The following is a 17262-nucleotide window of genomic DNA, read 5'->3' as shown; positions in this document are numbered from 1 at the left end:
TTCAAAACATTTGGCGAAAGACAGAGAGACCACCAATGTCGGCAAAGCTGTTGTCCCGTTCTAATGTCAAACACAAATGCCTTCCTCATTGGATGCAGCATAGGTATTATTTATTTGGTACGTGCGGACCGCAAAGTGAACCGCAACATCACATATATTCGGAATATTCACGACAATGTTGATCATTATTTTGTAGAATTTGGACCTGTAAAGTTCGTTTGCTTCGCTTACAGAAGCAGTGTTCTAATTTTAACATTTATTTTTTATGTTAGAAAGTTTTACAAGAAAGAGCAAAACTGACAAGATGAGTTTGTTGGAAGCTGTAAATTTGGACGATAGCAATGCATTTTGCGAAAAGATCATCAATGAAATTCATTCGGTGTTTCTCAATGATACCGAACTGTGAGTATATTCAGGGTCATATAGAACTTTAAAGCAGTCAACAGTCAATTGAAATTAGTTATTTAAAATTGATATTGATAACTGAGAAGAGATTTTATTTAAGAAATATTCGGAATAGTGAAAATAGTTCATGGATTGTCATATCAATAAAATTCGTAGTTTGAGACCAGGCACGATAACGGATAACATCTAGAAACTGAACGATACCATCGATCATTTGATCATGAATGAAGAGGAAAATTAACTTCCCATCTTCATTTCTCTTGATTCATTTTCTTGTTTACGGTTCGTTCGAGTCGAGAAACCCGCGAGCATATTTCAATTGACCGTGTCACAGCATTTTCGTAAATTGGAATTAATTCAAAATAATTGGTGATACAATTTGCTTCGTTAACGTTTGCGTAGGTTTGCCGCGAAAGAATACGTTGTTCCTAGGCAGCAGCGAATACGTTTCTGCTGAGATCAATCTGATAAAAAACTGACTAATAATGAATCGGCAGTCTTATGATATCTTAAAGGGAATGATCAGTGTTTTTCTTCTAATTGTGAATCCTTTTTTTATTACAGGTCAGGTTTCGAAATCATACCGATGCCTTCCAATACGAACAAGTCGCCCGTTATTCACGTAGAGCACAATTTAGGGTTGCAATCTTGGTGCGTAAAATACATTTACGAATACTCTCATCGAACAATTCTTCGGCATAAATCTGATTATCAAAAAATCTCAGGCGGGTCTGTCCCTGCGAGTGGTGCCGCGAACAGCAGCGGACACTGCTCACTGTTGATGACCGGAAACGGCAGCAATTCGATCGTTAAGTACCTGAATTGCGCTATTCTGATTAACCCAGATGTGGCGACATTTTGGAATTTGAGGAGACAACTTTTCGCCAAGAACAGACTCGACATAACGAAGGAATTTCAATTCTCGACGGTGGTGTTGAGCAAAAAACCGAAGTCAAACGAAGCGTTCGCCTACAGGCGATGGTTATATCTTTTCCAGAGTGAGTATATCTAAGCCATCATTGTTTTCAATTGAACCAATTAATAAGATCAGACCTAGTCTGTTTTTTAAAATCTTTACGTATTTAACAGTTGCAATTTTTGCCAATCGCTGTGCGAATTTATATATTAGGTGTACAAGAGAATGATTTAACGTTTTTATAATGTGTGACCAATGTCATACTATTGGCATTATGTTGAAGTTTGTAATTCATATAGTACAGATCATTTTAAAGTGTAAACAATCAATACTTTTATCGAATTAGAAACGGTGAAGCTTCTACCAGAAGAACACCTTTTGAAGGAAGTTTTATCACATAATTGTTTAAAGAAAAGTGCGGTTGATATTAAACGTTATGTTGTTGAAGCTTAAGGCTGGTGAACGGGAACAAATACTTTTTTAAAATAATTCATCAGTTCATATATAAAACGCGAGGAAAACATCTTGAAACGATAGGAAGAAATATTTTCTAGTTGAAAAACATATTTAAACGAAATTCATATTGATAAAAGTGGATTAATTCTATATTTCACAACGATTCTGAATTTCCACCGTGGAATCGAGATGTTGGTGAACTCACTATAGACTTCGGTGAACCTGAACGTGAAAACAGTAGTAAATATGAACGTTAAAATATTTCCCCGTTTATGTTCACATTCGAATGTCCCAAGGCATTCTGAAAATTATTTCGCCGTGAACTGTAAAAGGATATGTTTAGCATCTCTCGAGTTTTCAATAAAAATTTCGGTATGGATGCAATTTCATTCAATCGGATCTCTGCATGGGTTGAAAACTTAGTTGCTTCGGGTTGATTCGTGAACAACTGTATATTTTATCCGAATTACTTTATTGAAGTTCGATGTTTATTTACTTTACGTTTACTGGCGAACATTTAATATGAACGTGAACGTGAACGAAAACATTATATTCACCCCGATTTTTTGAGTTGTTTGTCTGCAATGTCGTTCACCGTGAAATGATCATACTATTCCACCACCTGTTTATGTTCACGTTCACGGGAACTCTAAACCGGCCTTTGCAATGAATCTGTTTAATGAACAAGCATGTGTGGAAAGTGACATACCATCCCCTACGATAAGTGAAGTTAAAGAGACCAATAAGCAGCTAGAGAACCACAAAACAGTTTGCAAATGAAAATGATAGTGCGACAAATGTAAGGATAGCCTTGCAACAAAACTCTTAAATGGAGATCCGGCAAAACTTAAGCGGTATACGAACTAGTTGATAGTCAGCATCTGGGACGCGGAAAAGCTATCGGAGGAGTCCATCTGCCCCATCTATAAAAATTGTGGCTAGGTGACAAGAATGGTCCTACAAAATACTCTTTCAGAGTTTATTGCCAACAGTGAGCCGAATTGTTCGACGGTTGCTCGACGACGGACGACGACGGAATAGATTCATATACTGCGGCAGATCCTCTAAAAGTTCCGCGAATATGAAGTCCCTACACACTATATCTTTATCGACTTCAAATCCACATATGATACTATTGTTCAACGACAGCTATGAAGAATCATGGAAGAACACAGTTCTCCTCGTAAGATGCCAAGACTGATTCAGACAACGATGAACGGCTTTCGGTGCAGTATACGGATCTCAGACAAGTCCAATCAGTTTATCTACTTCGTCGATGCGACGGTTGCGGACTTGTATACCCGACTGAAACGGGCTTGGAATCAATGCGTCTTTTTTTTTTATCTTCGCTTATTTTTCGTCGGCCTATTTCCGCCACTTTAGTGCCAATCACCGACATCAGGGAGGCGACTCCACCTGTTCCTACCTATCAGACTCAACAACTCATGAGCCGGGCCAACTTCTTTTACTTCCGCTCCGAAGGAAGACGTAACCAGAGATTTTTCGCCTCAGAAAATCCCAACGACGCCAGCTGGGATTGAACCCAGGCCGATCGGATTGTGAGGCTGTTACGCTAACCATACAACCACTGGCGCCGTCATCAATGCGTCTTTGTCTTCATATAAACTAACCAGACGTCCCTCGTTGCGCGGGAGAGTCCCGCATTTCAACAAAATGTCCCGCGTAAGATTACGTCCTGTGAAACGTCCCGCATTTGGCGAAAAAAAGAAATCGTCGAAAATGTCCCGCAATATCAATATATTTCAATATTAGAATTTAATCATGTTGATTTTCTTAAATGGATGAACCTCAAAAAAAAATCTTTTATTCCTCAGACTGTTCAAGAACGCTTCCAATGCATCCGAAGATTAACACGTTGAGCTGGTTTCATCGCTCCGACAGTGAACTTTTTGTTTATAGAGTGTCAACTGGGAACGACAGCAACAAAATTGGAAAATGATTTGAAAGCCGGAAGAACTGGTGTATGCTGGACAGGAAGAGGCAGGGTTGTTGTTGAAGTATCGTAAATGAAGTACCGGGCGGCCTTACTGAAGTTGTCCGGAACCTCAACCATGGTCGATGAAAATATGTATGTCGGCGTGTTCTTTAGCCTTTTCGTTGCTTTAGTGGTTAGCTGTGGCCATTCGCTCAAAAGTTTTCTTGACGGTCTTCCCTACAATCTCTAGCCGAACCAGTGATCTTTTGGCATAATGGGGTGATGCCAGGTTCGGCATAAGGACCACATCACCTTCGCGTGATACTTATTAATGAAGGCGGCAGCTTCCGGTAAGCACTTCGTACTGTATATTACCATAAGACTCGAAAGAAGAGCGGCTTGGACATTCCCTTCTCGTCTGTCAGAGAAGGACCATTTTCGAGAACTTGGTGTGGAAGATATATTTGACGTCATCACTTACTTGGGCAACGTAATGTACCCGGTTTCTTGCCATTCGTTGAATTCGTCAAGTACGTCTCGTCTTTCATTATGAGCACGACATAGCGTTTCGCCGGAAAAATGTTTTTCTTCAACACTTGAGACGCTTCTGATGCTTTCGCATAAAAATGTCCATTTTGGCTAGATTTTTCTTCACCGTTTGGCCGGTTGCTTCGATCTCCCATCTTAAAGAGCGGTTGGGAGAGGATGTTGTTAATACCAGATCGGTGATATCCGGCGGATGTCCTAGGATGTCTAACTCCTTCGCTGTGAAAGTAGGTTTAGAGTTCCCGTAAACGTGAACGCGGACAAACACTTTTTTGTTAATAATTCATCAGTCCATATATAAAACGCGAGGAAAATATCTTGAAACGATAGAAAAAAAAAACCATTTCTAGTTGAAAAACATGTTTGAACGTAATTATATTGATAAAAGTGGATTAATTCAATATTTCACAACGATTCTGAACTTCCACCGTGGAATCGAGATGTTGGTGAACTCGCCATAGTTCACCGACTTCGGTGAACGTGAACGTGAAAACAGTGGTGAATATAGACGTCAAATTGTTTTCCCCATCATGTTCACGTTCGAATGTCTCAAGGCATTCTGAAAATTATTTCACCGTGAACTGTGAAAGGATATGTCGAACTCTCGAGTTTTCAGTGAAAATTTCCATATGGATGCAGTTTCATTCTGTCGGATCTCTCCATAAGTTGAAAAACTTCGTTGCTTCGGGTTGATTTGTGAACAACTGTATATTTTATCCGAATTACTTTATTGAAGATGGATATTTATTGACTTCACATTTACAGGCAAACTTTTAAAATGAACGTGAACAAAAACATTCTATTCGCCCCGATTTTGTGAGATGTTTGTTCGCAACGTTGTTCACCGTGAAATAATCGTACCTTTTCACCACCTGTTCATGTTCACGGGACCTCTAAACCTGCCTTGAGGTGGAGCTGGCAGTATGAAAATATCATCAAGTTAAGGCTGGTTTAGAGTTCCCGTGAACGTGAAAACGAGCAGGTGGTGGAATAGTACGATCAGTTCACGGTGAACTACATTGCGAACAAACAACTCAAAAAATCGTGGTGAAAACAATGTTTTTGCTCACGTTCACGTTCATATTAAAAGTACGCCAGTAAACGTGAAATAAATAAACATCGAACTTCAAGAAAGTAATTCGGATAAAATATACAGTTATTCACGGATCAACCGGAAGCAACGAAGTTTTTCAACCCGTGCAGAGATCCGATTGAATGAAATTGCATCCATATTGAAATTTTCATTGAAAACTCGAAAATTGCAAAACATATCCTTTTAGTTCACGGCGAAATAATTTTCAGAATGCCTTGGGACATTCGAACGTAAACATGAACGGGGGAAAATTTTGACGTCTATATTCACCACTGTTTTCACGTTCACGTTCACCCAAGTCGGTGAACTATGGTGAGTTCACCAACATCTCGATTCCACGGTGGAAATTCAGAATCGTCGTGAAATATTGAATTAATCCACTTTTATCAACATGAATTGTGTATAAATATGTTTTCCAACTAGAAAATGTTTCTTCCTATCGCTTCAAGATGTCTTCCTCGCGTTTTATATATAGACTGATGAATTATTAACAAAAAAGTGTTTGTTCACGTTCACTCTAAACCTGCCCTTACTTGATAGTGCTACAGCTGCGAATCAACAGCCATGAATCATTTTTGATGTAGGCTGAATAAACGTAAGATTTAAGGAAAATTTGTTCATTGAATTATCTTTTGGAGTTTTTCTTCAATCGCCATCCGAAATTAGTCCATTTTTTAATGCATGCTTTAACACTAAAATCGATGATTTTAGTGTGTTTCAAGTATTCCATTCGGTAATTTGAAGAAAATGGTAGAATTTGAATTTGAATTTTTTTTCAGGCGTGAACAAAATCTAGACCACCAAAAGATCACAACTAAGTGCCGATACTTTGAAAGAAATAATACAGATAAGGTTTAATTGCATGGACACATGTCAAGAGTTTCACGAATAAATGAGATTCGCTAAACTATGGCTTATGCTAAGATAACGTATACACATAACGTTTTTTTTGGTGTCCCGCATTACACATCTGATCATCCGGTCACTCTATCTTAATACATATTAGCAAGAGAGTCTGACCATAACAGAACTCCTCTTGGTAGTATTGTTGTAATCGACGGCGACGAGCTAGACGTGGTCGACGAGCCTATCTACCTCGGCTTGTAGATAATAACCGTGAAACCCTCAACGGAAGTCATGTCTATTATGGGCATCACAAATCACTAAGATCTAACAAACTCCGACAAATCCCTGATACGACCTCTAGTCCTCTATGGGCACAAAGCATGGACGATGCTCGAAGAAGACTCGGCATAAACATCAGCTCGTGTAGAGTTGTCATGAGCGGTACAACTTTTGGCCCGTGTATCTGTAAAGAGTGTGTGTATGTATTGCCGCGACTAACTAAAAATTTATAGATCGGATAGGAGGGCTATGAAACAGGAACACAACGAAGGAAGCATCATTAAACGTTGACATCGGCGTTTCTAAGGAACAGGTATAAATGAAGCAGAAGATCAGGATCACGGCTACCTAAGATATCCCGGACGGGGATATCCGATTGTCTGCCTTTTGCTCTCAGTGCTCTAGAGAGCTGAGAGCGAGCAGCATGGAACCGGATACACGACCAGACAATATGCTCGATGTCGTGGTAGCCATCGCCACAATCACAACGATTGTTTGCTGCGAGCCCAATGCGATAGAGATACGCGTTTAGGTTGTAGTGATTGGACATAAGCCGAGATATCACGCGAATGAAATCACGACCTACATTCAATCCCTTAAACCAAGCACTCGTCGAGACCTTAGGGATAATCGTGTGTAACCAGCGACCGAACTCATCTTCACTCCACATGCGCTGCCAACTAACGAGTGTGTCCTGACGAGGAGTGTGAAAAAAATCATTATAAGCAATTTGCCTTTCAAAAAGTGTGCCTTCTGAAGCGCCCACCTTAGCTAGCGAGTCCGCTCTCTCATTCCTCGGAATCGAGCAATGAGAGGGAACCCATGCTAAGGTAATCTTGAATAAGTTTTTGACCAAAACACTCAATAGATGTCTTATTCTTGTTAGGAAATAAGATGAGCGTTTATCAACTTTCATTGAGCGGATTGCCTTTATTGAGCTGAGACTGTCTGAAAAAATAAAATAATGGTTGATGGGCAATGTTTCAATGATCCCTAGTGCGTAGTATATCGCACCCAGTTCAGCGACATAAACGGAACAAGGATCTTTGAGTTTGAAAGAGGCACTGGAATTTTCATTGAAGAGGCCGAAGCCAGTGGACCCGTTTATGAATGAACCGTCAGTAAGGAACATTTTATCAGATCTAACTTTCCCATATTTTTCCGAAAATATCGACGGAATAACATTGGAGCGTAGATGATCTGGGGTTCCGTGGAATTCGACAAAGTGCAGTAGATTGAGGCGATCTCATTCGAGCGAGCAATGGGAGGAATGGCAACTTTGGTTGCAAATTCTGGAGTGGAGTGAAGTGGAATCCGTCAGCGTACCCATGAGTTACCGAATAAATCAAGCACAGCCGAACAAATCGAAGCACAACTAACGAGCATGCCTACCTCCGTTTTGAAGAAAATGGCGAAGTGGAAAGTGCGCTCGTATGTGAGAAAGCGAAGGTAATTCCATTGCGATTCGCGTCGATTTCCATCCTTCTAGCAACAGTTATCGGAGCCTGCATGGCGAACCGCATCGTGAAGTTTTATTTATTTATATATTTGCAATGATGCTACTTCGCATGAAGAGATTGGATCTTATTCACCATATCGTTTCCCCATGAAACCCGGTCCATGGCTGCAGTTCTTCAACCTCTGTCGGTACCTCAATTTATCCCAAATCTTGCTCTATCTAGTCCAACCACTTCGCTCGATGCGCTCTTCTTCTTCTTGACCCCATCGGATTCGATGCGGACAACATCTTTGCGGGACTGCTGTCCGGTAATCTTGCAACACGTCCCGTCCATCGCACTCGGTAGACAAATTCCTCGACCACAGAGCTTCACAGATACATTTCGTTCCGTTCTTCTTAATGTTAAGACAGTGCTTTTCTAGTAATTTTATACGAAACACCTCGAGCAAAACAAAAGTATTACAATTCGGTTCATTCTGCACCCTTAAAATCATGCACCCCTCCACGACCGCAGAAAATCCGAAACGAATAGACGCTCGAGCAAAACGACCGTCCCGATGCAGACGTCAAATCATCTGGAAGGCGCGGCTGAGGTTCGCGAAAGATCACTTCGATTAGATCGCATTGGAGAAGGAAAAGCAGGGGCGAAATACTGTGAAGAAGAATACTGTGGTCGGATGAGACGAACTCAACTCTATCGCAGAAGGGGATATAGTCATTATAGTTGACAATGCGTTACCAAGGAACTGCTGGTCGAAATGACGAATGGTACACGCAATTCGGTCCAAGGGTGGACAGGTTCGTCATGGGTAGGTACAGATCTCGACAGGAGTCCTAGAAAAACTAGCCATGAAGAACGCTGTGTCTAACGTAGGTGCAAGTACATAGGATCAATGCCTCTAAGCGTGGACCGTATGTGGCGATACACCCACTTCCAAATACCTTCTTGGCAAAAGTAACATGTTCCTTGAGACTTCTCCAACTTTCGGCACGTTACTGTGTTCATCGATGATCAAAGGACGAACACCAACAATGAGAAAAACCCCAAACAATTACCTATAAATAGTGTGAGAGAGTCTTTTATGAAAGCCCCATTCGTCATCACCACCATTACTGTGAACATGAAATGAACGTTTAAAAATTTGGAAAACTGTTTCTCTTTCACTGCGGCAGCAACAAATGTAGCAGTATGTATTGTGTTTAAAATTAATGCCAGTTTATCAAAATATCCGTGAAGTTATCCTTCTTCTTCTGTAGTAGCCTTGAACCACTGCAACCATTAGTTTGATATATTGTAGCGAAAGTCATATGTGCTTCCGTAGCCGAGTAGTTAGTGTCAACCTAACACGTTCTGGTCGGGGGAGTTTTTCGTCAAAGGAATTTCCTCCGACTTGATAGTTGATGAAAACGGGACACGTAAGCAAAAAAATAAGCAAAATGCAAAATTAGGAATTAGTAAATATAACCGGGAACAAAGCCAAACAATCAAACTTTCTTAGATTTATCTACTTTGTTCTCTACAACAAATTTTATTCATTCATATGGAAAGGCTTTGTGAAGCAGATCAGAATTTCTAGAAATTATATCATAGAAATTGTCACATTTCAGATCGTAGTTTTGTTTCACAATTAGCTATGCTATCAGGGATCCAACATTGAGTCGCGACTTTTTCGTTGCCCACATAATGCTCATTGTACAAAAATCCTTTCAACTGGACCGTTACTACTAGACAGACACAACATATAATTAGTAAGTTTCACGAATTCAGTACACTCTACAAATTTGTTTTCCATTTCTGAAAATATTTGCACCCAACGATTTGGAACTAGTACAGATTCTTTGTTCTAATTTTTTATCTCAATTATTATAATTTCTCTGATCATTGTCCACTAATTATACAATATGTTCATATCTATCTCATTTGAAGTCTTTTTTTACAAACGCTACTTTCAATCTCTCATTTATACTTTAGTGTTTCTCTAGGCTAGCCTTTCATTTTTCAATGTAGTCCAACATAGTATCGTAGAAAACTTCCCCCTTTTGTACAACTTCTATGTAAGTGATATTGACAATTGCCTTACACAAAATTGTAGCTTAAGACAACTTGCAGATGATGGAGTGGTGTCTGTCGTAACGAGTCCGATCTGCAAGAACCCTTACAAGATACTTTGAACAATTTTTCAACCTGGCCATTGGGCTAGGGATCGAATTCTCCACGGAGAAAACAGAGATGGTGGTTTTTTTTCTAGGAAGCATAGACCAGCAAAACCAAAGCGTCAACTTTTGGGTAAACCGATCACTCATGCTATGTCATTCAAGTATCTTGGGGTATGGTTCGACTCCAAATGTACTTGGGGGCCCATATTAGGTATCTGAGTAAAAAATGCCAACAAAGAATAAACTTTCTCCGTACAATTACCGGCACCTGGTGGGGAGCACATCCAGAAGATCTTATAATGTTGCGAATGCGAATTCAGTATCTTTGTCTCCGTATTGCGTTGGGATGTATGCCCTCAACGCATACCATGAGCCTCGAGGTTTTGGCAGGCGTACTCTCACTAAAAGATCGCTTCAATTTATTATCTCTTCGGTTCCACATCCGGTGTAAGGTTATGAACCCAATGGTGATCGGAAATTTTGAGCAGCTTATCGAGCTAAATTTTCATTCTGGATTCATGAGCTCATATCATGATCCTTCTTCGTACACTTCCAACCGTGTTTGTTTTCCTGACTACATCAATTTCTCTGTACATTTTGATCTGTTCATGAAGGAGAAAATCCATGGAATTCCAGATTATCTTCGATCGGGGATCGTTCCTACGATCTTCAATGCAAAGTATGGGCGTATTAATTGTGATAATATGTACTTTACTGATGGGTCCTCTATGAATGAGTCCACAGGATTTGGAATGTTAAACGAATTTTTTTTAGCACCTCCCACAGTCTTCAGAATCCTTGCTCAGTGTATATTGCTGAATTGGCAGCAACACATTGGGCGCTGGACAGCGTCGCCTCACGAAAAAAAAAGAAATGAGAAATGTCGCCTCACGAAGATAGGCCTGAGAATTAAATATGATGAACGTGAGTGCGAATTTGAGTGTGAACATTGTCAACATATCCTTATATCCCTTCTTTTTCCTGAAAAAAAAATTGTCACCCTTCTAAATTCGAGCAAACCGCGAGTAATCGGTTTTCTACTTCATTAACATTAGTATTAATGAGAAATGTTTATATATACTTGTAACAATACAGATAGGAGTTTGGCTCCTTCAAACTTATGTAACTGAGCCTGTAAAAATAGACGATTCAATAAAAAAAATCTGCGTCACAACAGCGAAAGCGTTTGCTGCATTCGGATTTGTTCGTCGTACCACAATTAACTTCAACGATGTCTACGCTATCAAAACGCTATACTGTTCGTTAGTCCGCAGCATTTTGTAGTATGCTGCCTGCGTGTGGGCTTCGTTCAACACCACGCAAATCATTCGGATGCAGAGAGTGCAACGTAGCTTCATCCGATATGCTCTCCGACGATTGTCTTGGACTGAACCAAACCATCTTCCGATCTACGCAAGCCGGTGCAGACTGATTCTTTGTTCTAATTTTTTATCTCAATTATTATAATTTCTCTGATCATTGTCCACTAATTATACAATATGTTCATATCTATCTCATTTGAAGTCTTTTTTTACAAACGCTACTTTCAATCTCTCATTTATACTTTAGTGTTTCTCTAGGCTAGCCTTTCATTTTTCAATGTAGTCCAACATAGTATCGTAGAAAACTTCCCCCTTTTGTACAACTTCTATGTAAGTGATATTGACAATTGCCTTACACAAAATTGTAGCTTAAGACAACTTGCAGATGATGGAGTGGTGTCTGTCGTAACGAGTCCGATCTGCAAGAACCCTTACAGGATACTTTGAACAATTTTTCAACCTGGCCATTGGGCTAGGGATCGAATTCTCCACGGAGAAAACAGAGATGGTGGTTTTTTTTTCTAGGAAGCATAGACCAGCAAAACCAAAGCGTCAACTTTTGGGTAAACCGATCACTCATGCTATGTCATTCAAGTATCTTGGGGTATGGTTCGACTCCAAATGTACTTGGGGGCCCATATTAGGTATCTGAGTAAAAAATGCCAACAAAGAATAAACTTTCTCCGTACAATTACCGGCACCTGGTGGGGAGCACATCCAGAAGATCTTATAATGTTGCGAATGCGAATTCAGTATCTTTGTCTCCGTATTGCGTTGGGATGTATGCCCTCAACGCATACCATGAGCCTCGAGGTTTTGGCAGGCGTACTCTCACTAAAAGATCGCTTCAATTTATTATCTCTTCGGTTCCACATCCGGTGTAAGGTTATGAACCCAATGGTGATCGGAAATTTTGAGCAGCTTATCGAGCTAAATTTTCATTCTGGATTCATGAGCTCATATCATGATCCTTCTTCGTACACTTCCAACCGTGTTTGTTTTCCTGACTACATCAATTTCTCTGTACATTTTGATCTGTTCATGAAGGAGAAAATCCATGGAATTCCAGATTATCTTCGATCGGGGATCGTTCCTACGATCTTCAATGCAAAGTATGGGCGTATTAATTGTGATAATATGTACTTTACTGATGGGTCCTCTATGAATGAGTCCACAGGATTTGGAATGTTAAACGAATTTTTTTTAGCACCTCCCACAGTCTTCAGAATCCTTGCTCAGTGTATATTGCTGAATTGGCAGCAACACATTGGGCGCTGGACAGCGTCGCCTCACGACCTGTTGAACACTATTACATTGTAACGGATAGTCTGAGCTCTGTCGAAGCTATTCGTTCAGTGAGGCCGGAAAAGCACTTGCCGTACTTCCTTGAGAGAATACGAGAAATTTTGAGTGCTTTATCCAGACGCTGTTATGTCATTACCTTTGTCTGAGTCCCTTCACATTGCTCAATTCCGGGTAATGAGAGGGCTGACTCATTAGCAAAGGTAGGTGCAATTGAAGGCGAAATTTATCAGCGTCAAATCGCCTTCAATGAATTTTATTCTTAAGTTCGTAAAAATACCATCGTTAATTGGCAACGCAAATGGAATGAAGATGAATTAGGCCGGTGGCTCCACTCAATTATCCCTTAGGGTAGTCTCAAACCATGGTTCAAAAGTCTGGACTTTATTCACACCTTCTCTCGACTCATGTCAAATCACTGTTCGTTAGACGCGCTACTCTTTCGTTTTAATCTTGTCGATGGCAATATCTGTGCTTGTGGCCAAGGTTACCACGACATCGAACACGTTGGTTGGTCGTGCGAGGTGTATCTTGTTGCCAGATAGAATTTAGAAAACTCTCTTCGGGTTAGAGGAAGGCAGCCCAATGTGCCGGTGAGAGATGTGTTGGCTCGGTTAGACCTTGATTACATGTCCCAAATATATATCTTCCTAAAAGCTATCGATATTCGTGTGTGATTGTCCTTATATCCTTATATTCTCCTTATCCTTTTCCTTCGTGAGAAATCAAATCCCTTCTTACTAACAATAGAATAAGGTGAAATGTAAATACATATTATATATAAAGCCTGGTTTAGAGTTCCCGTGAACGTGAACTTGAACAGGTGGTGGAATAGTACGATCATTTCACGGTGAACTACATTGCGAACAAACAACTAAAAAAAATCGTGGTGATTAGAATGATTTTGTTCACGTTCACGTTCATATTAAAAGTTCGGCAGTAAACGTGTAGTAAATAAACATCGATATTCAATAAAGTAATTCGGATAAAATATACAGTTGTTCACGAATCAACCCGAAGCAACGAAGTTTTTCAACCCGCGCAAAGATCCGATTGAATGAAATTGCATCCATACCAAAATTTTCATTGAAAACTTGAGAATTGCTCAACATATCCTTTAAAGTTCACGGGGAAATAATTTTCAGAATGCCTTGGGACATTCGAACGTGAACATGAACGGGGAAATATTTTGACGTCTATATTCACCTCTGTTTTCACGTTCACGTTCACCGAAGTCGGTGAACTATGGTGAGTTCACCAACATCTCGATTCCACGGTGGAAATTCAGAATCGTTGTGAAATATTGAATTAATCCACTTTTATCAATATGAATTGTGTTTAAACATGTTTTTCAACTAGAAAATGTTTCTTCCTATCGTTTCAAGATGTTTTCCTCGCGTTTTATATATGGACTGATGAATTATTAACAAAAAAGTGTTTGTCCGCGTTCACGTTCACGGGAACTCTAAACCTACCTTAAGATAGGCCTGAGAATTAAATATGATGAACGTGAGTGCGAATTTGAGTGTGAACATTGTCAACATATCCTTATATCCCTTCTTTTTCCTGAAAAAAAAATTGTCACCCTTCTAAATTCGAGCAAACCGCGAGTAATCGGTTTTCTACTTCATTAACATTAGTATTAATGAGAAATGTTTATATATACTTGTAACAATACAGATAGGAGTTTGGCTCCTTCAAACTTATGTAACTGAGCCTGTAAAAATAGACGATTCAATAAAAAAAATCTGCGTCACAACAGCGAAAGCGTTTGCTGCATTCGGATTTGTTCGTCGTACCACAATTAACTTCAACGATGTCTACGCTATCAAAACGCTATACTGTTCGTTAGTCCGCAGCATTTTGTAGTATGCTGCCTGCGTGTGGGCTTCGTTCAACACCACGCAAATCATTCGGATGCAGAGAGTGCAACGTAGCTTCATCCGATATGCTCTCCGACGATTGTCTTGGACTGAACCAAACCATCTTCCGATCTACGCAAGCCGGTGCAGACTGATCGCATTGGAATCGCTAGTTACTAGGCGTGCCAACCTTCAAAAACTTCTTGTGTTCGACCTATTAAATGGTAATCTTAGCTGTCCATCGTTATTATATAATGTATCGTTTTATGTGCCATCTCGACAACTACGTGACCGTGATTTATTGTTTGTTAGTCGCCACAGGACTTCTTATAGATTTCACAATCCCTTGGATATTTTTTCGTGAATTCGTTTCATTTTCGTGAATTCAACGGTGTATGTGCTATGTTTGACTTTAATATGTCCAAACCCGTTTTTAAAAATAGGATTAAGACCTCATTAGAGCGATACAGTCTGTAGAATTGATAAACAAATCGACACGATGATAAATAAATAAAAAAAATATGAAAAATCTAGAATCTAGAACTGATAAACAAAAATTATGCTTTCAATTTCAGGTTACGACGCCATCGATTGGTCATTCGAGATAGCCCTGTGCGAAAAGTGTGCGGATAAAAGCACCACAAACTATCACGCCTGGTGCCACCGGCAGTGGGTTGTCATGAAGGCTCCTTATCTGTTGAAATTCGAAATTCACAAAACGGAGAAATTCATACGTAAACACGTTCATGACTATAGCTGCTACAATTACCGCCAGTTTGTGCTTGCGAAGATGCAGGAGAGATTACATTTTGACGATGACGAGGGAAGTCATTTTAACGAACTCTTGCGGTATGTAAATGCCTTGGTCGATACACCAATGGAAACAGTGGAAGAACTACTCAGGTGGTTGGCTCCAGGTGTATGTAAAGACAAAACTGTAGATATCAAATTGCGTTCATTTCTGTTTTGTCTGAATGTTGCTGCCAATGATTTGATGATGTGCGAAGAGTTGAAATCGTTACACGGTGAATCACAAGCATTCGAAAATCATCGTCGCTACATGACAAGGTTCATAGTTGATCGTTGTCGTAGCGCCTCTTGCACACTGACGCGTGAAATGGGAGGCCAAATGTCTTCGTGTACTCAACCGATGAATAAAATCACCAAATTGGATGAACAGGATAGTTTGTTTGTACAAACAATGATACAGAACGAGAAAAATCGAGAGCATCCTCAGCATCAGAAATGGTGCGAATTGTTTTTAGAGGGCTAGATATCGATTGAGTGTTTGAATCTTTGCGACTATCAATACTGCTAAAACATGCTAATCACTTTAGACAGGTTATTTTTTCAAGTTCCTAGTCTAGTTTACGTTCTCACTGGCCCGTATATATTTTCATTTGTATTGAATATTTTAATTTTAATTTCCGTTGGGTAGTTAATATTGTTTTGCGTTAATCCTGAAAAGAAAAAAAATGAGTACGGTTATCTTACTTGTCTTATCTTGTTTGTCTTATTTTTATTGTTCATTCTCTATTATGCAGTTTGTACAGAAAAATGTTAAGTATATATGTACATCTAAAATTGATATGAAGTAGTCATAGAGTCATTACATTAATGATGGTTATATCACAACGAACTTCATTGTGTCTTTTGTTAAATCTCAATCTAAATGTTTTATAAAGCCTTTTTACATACAAAATGAGTATCCCTCATCCGAAATTCTTGTTATCAAACCAAAAACCATTAAGACTGATATCACTTTCCTGTGCGTCAATTTTCCTAGGTCTTTCTTGTTGCATGCAAGTTTGTATAAAAATCGAGCAGGTTGTTTCGAGCATACGATACGTAAGCCCCCCGCAAAGCCAATAAACAACATGACAAGAGATGAAACAAAAAGGACAAATCTCAGGTTTTCAATCTTTCTGAGTATCTGTGCGTTCATCCGTGTGTTGAGTATTGCTTAAAACGTCCATCGGTATTCTATATCCTTCAATCGGTTCAACAAATTAATTCGTCTAATTATTAATTGTATGTTTCAGTTCTTAGTTTAAATTGGTCTTCCAGCATACAGATCTAGTGTAAAATAACCGAAAGTAGAAAGCTGGAACTTAACTCGAATCCCTGATCTATTGAGAGGAGTGAAAAGAAAATATATTCACAGGACGATTGAAACAAGTGTTGAAAAAGTGGAATATATCTGCTTATCAATTGAAAAGATTTATCGTTAAAAGTGTCGTGCTTGAGTAGCAAAAATAATCGCTGATATCAGAAGGTACGCTCTAGAATTTATTATTCGAAGCGGGGGTGTGAACTGTTTTACTGGAAATGCACAGAGTGGTATCAACAGCATCGCGATATCCTACAATTCTTTAGTTGGACAGAAAAAATCTAATGTCAACAAACATGACATTGTGCGAAACTCAAACTTTTCTTTCACCGTTTCGTTGTTTTGTCACAAAGCTACAGATTAATATGGCTGTCGCTATCAACCACCTCAATTTACCTTAATAATAATTTACATATTTATTGAAAACATCAATTCATATAATTTACAACATCTTGAACTTGTTAGGTAATTTATATTTGTCAGTATAATGTTTGAACCCGGACATCAAGAGAGTGTGTATAATTAGTAATTTAGCAGTACAGGTCGGACTCGATTATATACAATTTGAAAAAA

At 39.3% G+C, this 17262-nt stretch overlaps 1 protein-coding gene across 3 annotated transcripts; it reads left to right on the top strand.

Moving 5' to 3' along the window:
• The first annotated feature begins 83 nt into the window (after positions 1–83).
• On the top strand, positions 84–16274 carry LOC129776710 (protein prenyltransferase alpha subunit repeat-containing protein 1). Of its 3 annotated transcripts, none has more exons than XM_055782506.1 (4): positions 84–207; positions 273–402; positions 970–1403; positions 15155–16274. In XM_055782506.1, the coding sequence occupies exons 2-4, from the start codon at positions 305–307 to the stop codon at positions 15850–15852; spliced, it is 1230 nt and encodes a 409-aa protein (XP_055638481.1). In that variant the 5' UTR covers positions 84–207; positions 273–304; the 3' UTR covers positions 15853–16274. The 3 variants fall into 3 exon arrangements, with proteins under 3 accessions (XP_055638481.1, XP_055638483.1, XP_055638480.1); XM_055782508.1 differs by having other exon boundaries at positions 103–212; XM_055782505.1 differs by having other exon boundaries at positions 110–402.
• The last annotated feature ends 988 nt before the right edge of the window (positions 16275–17262 follow it).

This window comes from Toxorhynchites rutilus, chromosome 3 (genome assembly GCF_029784135.1).
Source record: "Toxorhynchites rutilus septentrionalis strain SRP chromosome 3, ASM2978413v1, whole genome shotgun sequence".
NCBI classification, from domain to species: domain Eukaryota; kingdom Metazoa; phylum Arthropoda; class Insecta; order Diptera; family Culicidae; genus Toxorhynchites; species Toxorhynchites rutilus.
This window is presented reverse-complemented; position numbering and strand designations above follow the sequence as displayed.

Bases quoted from the DNA above. Each gene is read 5' to 3' on its own strand.
- LOC129776710 (XM_055782505.1), top strand. From the start codon at position 266: ATGTTAGAAAGTTTTACAAGAAAGAGCAAAACTGACAAGATGAGTTTG. The intron at 403-969 runs GTGAGTATATTC...TTTTTATTACAG, and splicing joins TTTCTCAATGATACCGAACT to GTCAGGTTTCGAAATCATAC. The intron at 1,404-15,154 runs GTGAGTATATCT...TTTCAATTTCAG, and splicing joins ATGGTTATATCTTTTCCAGA to GTTACGACGCCATCGATTGG.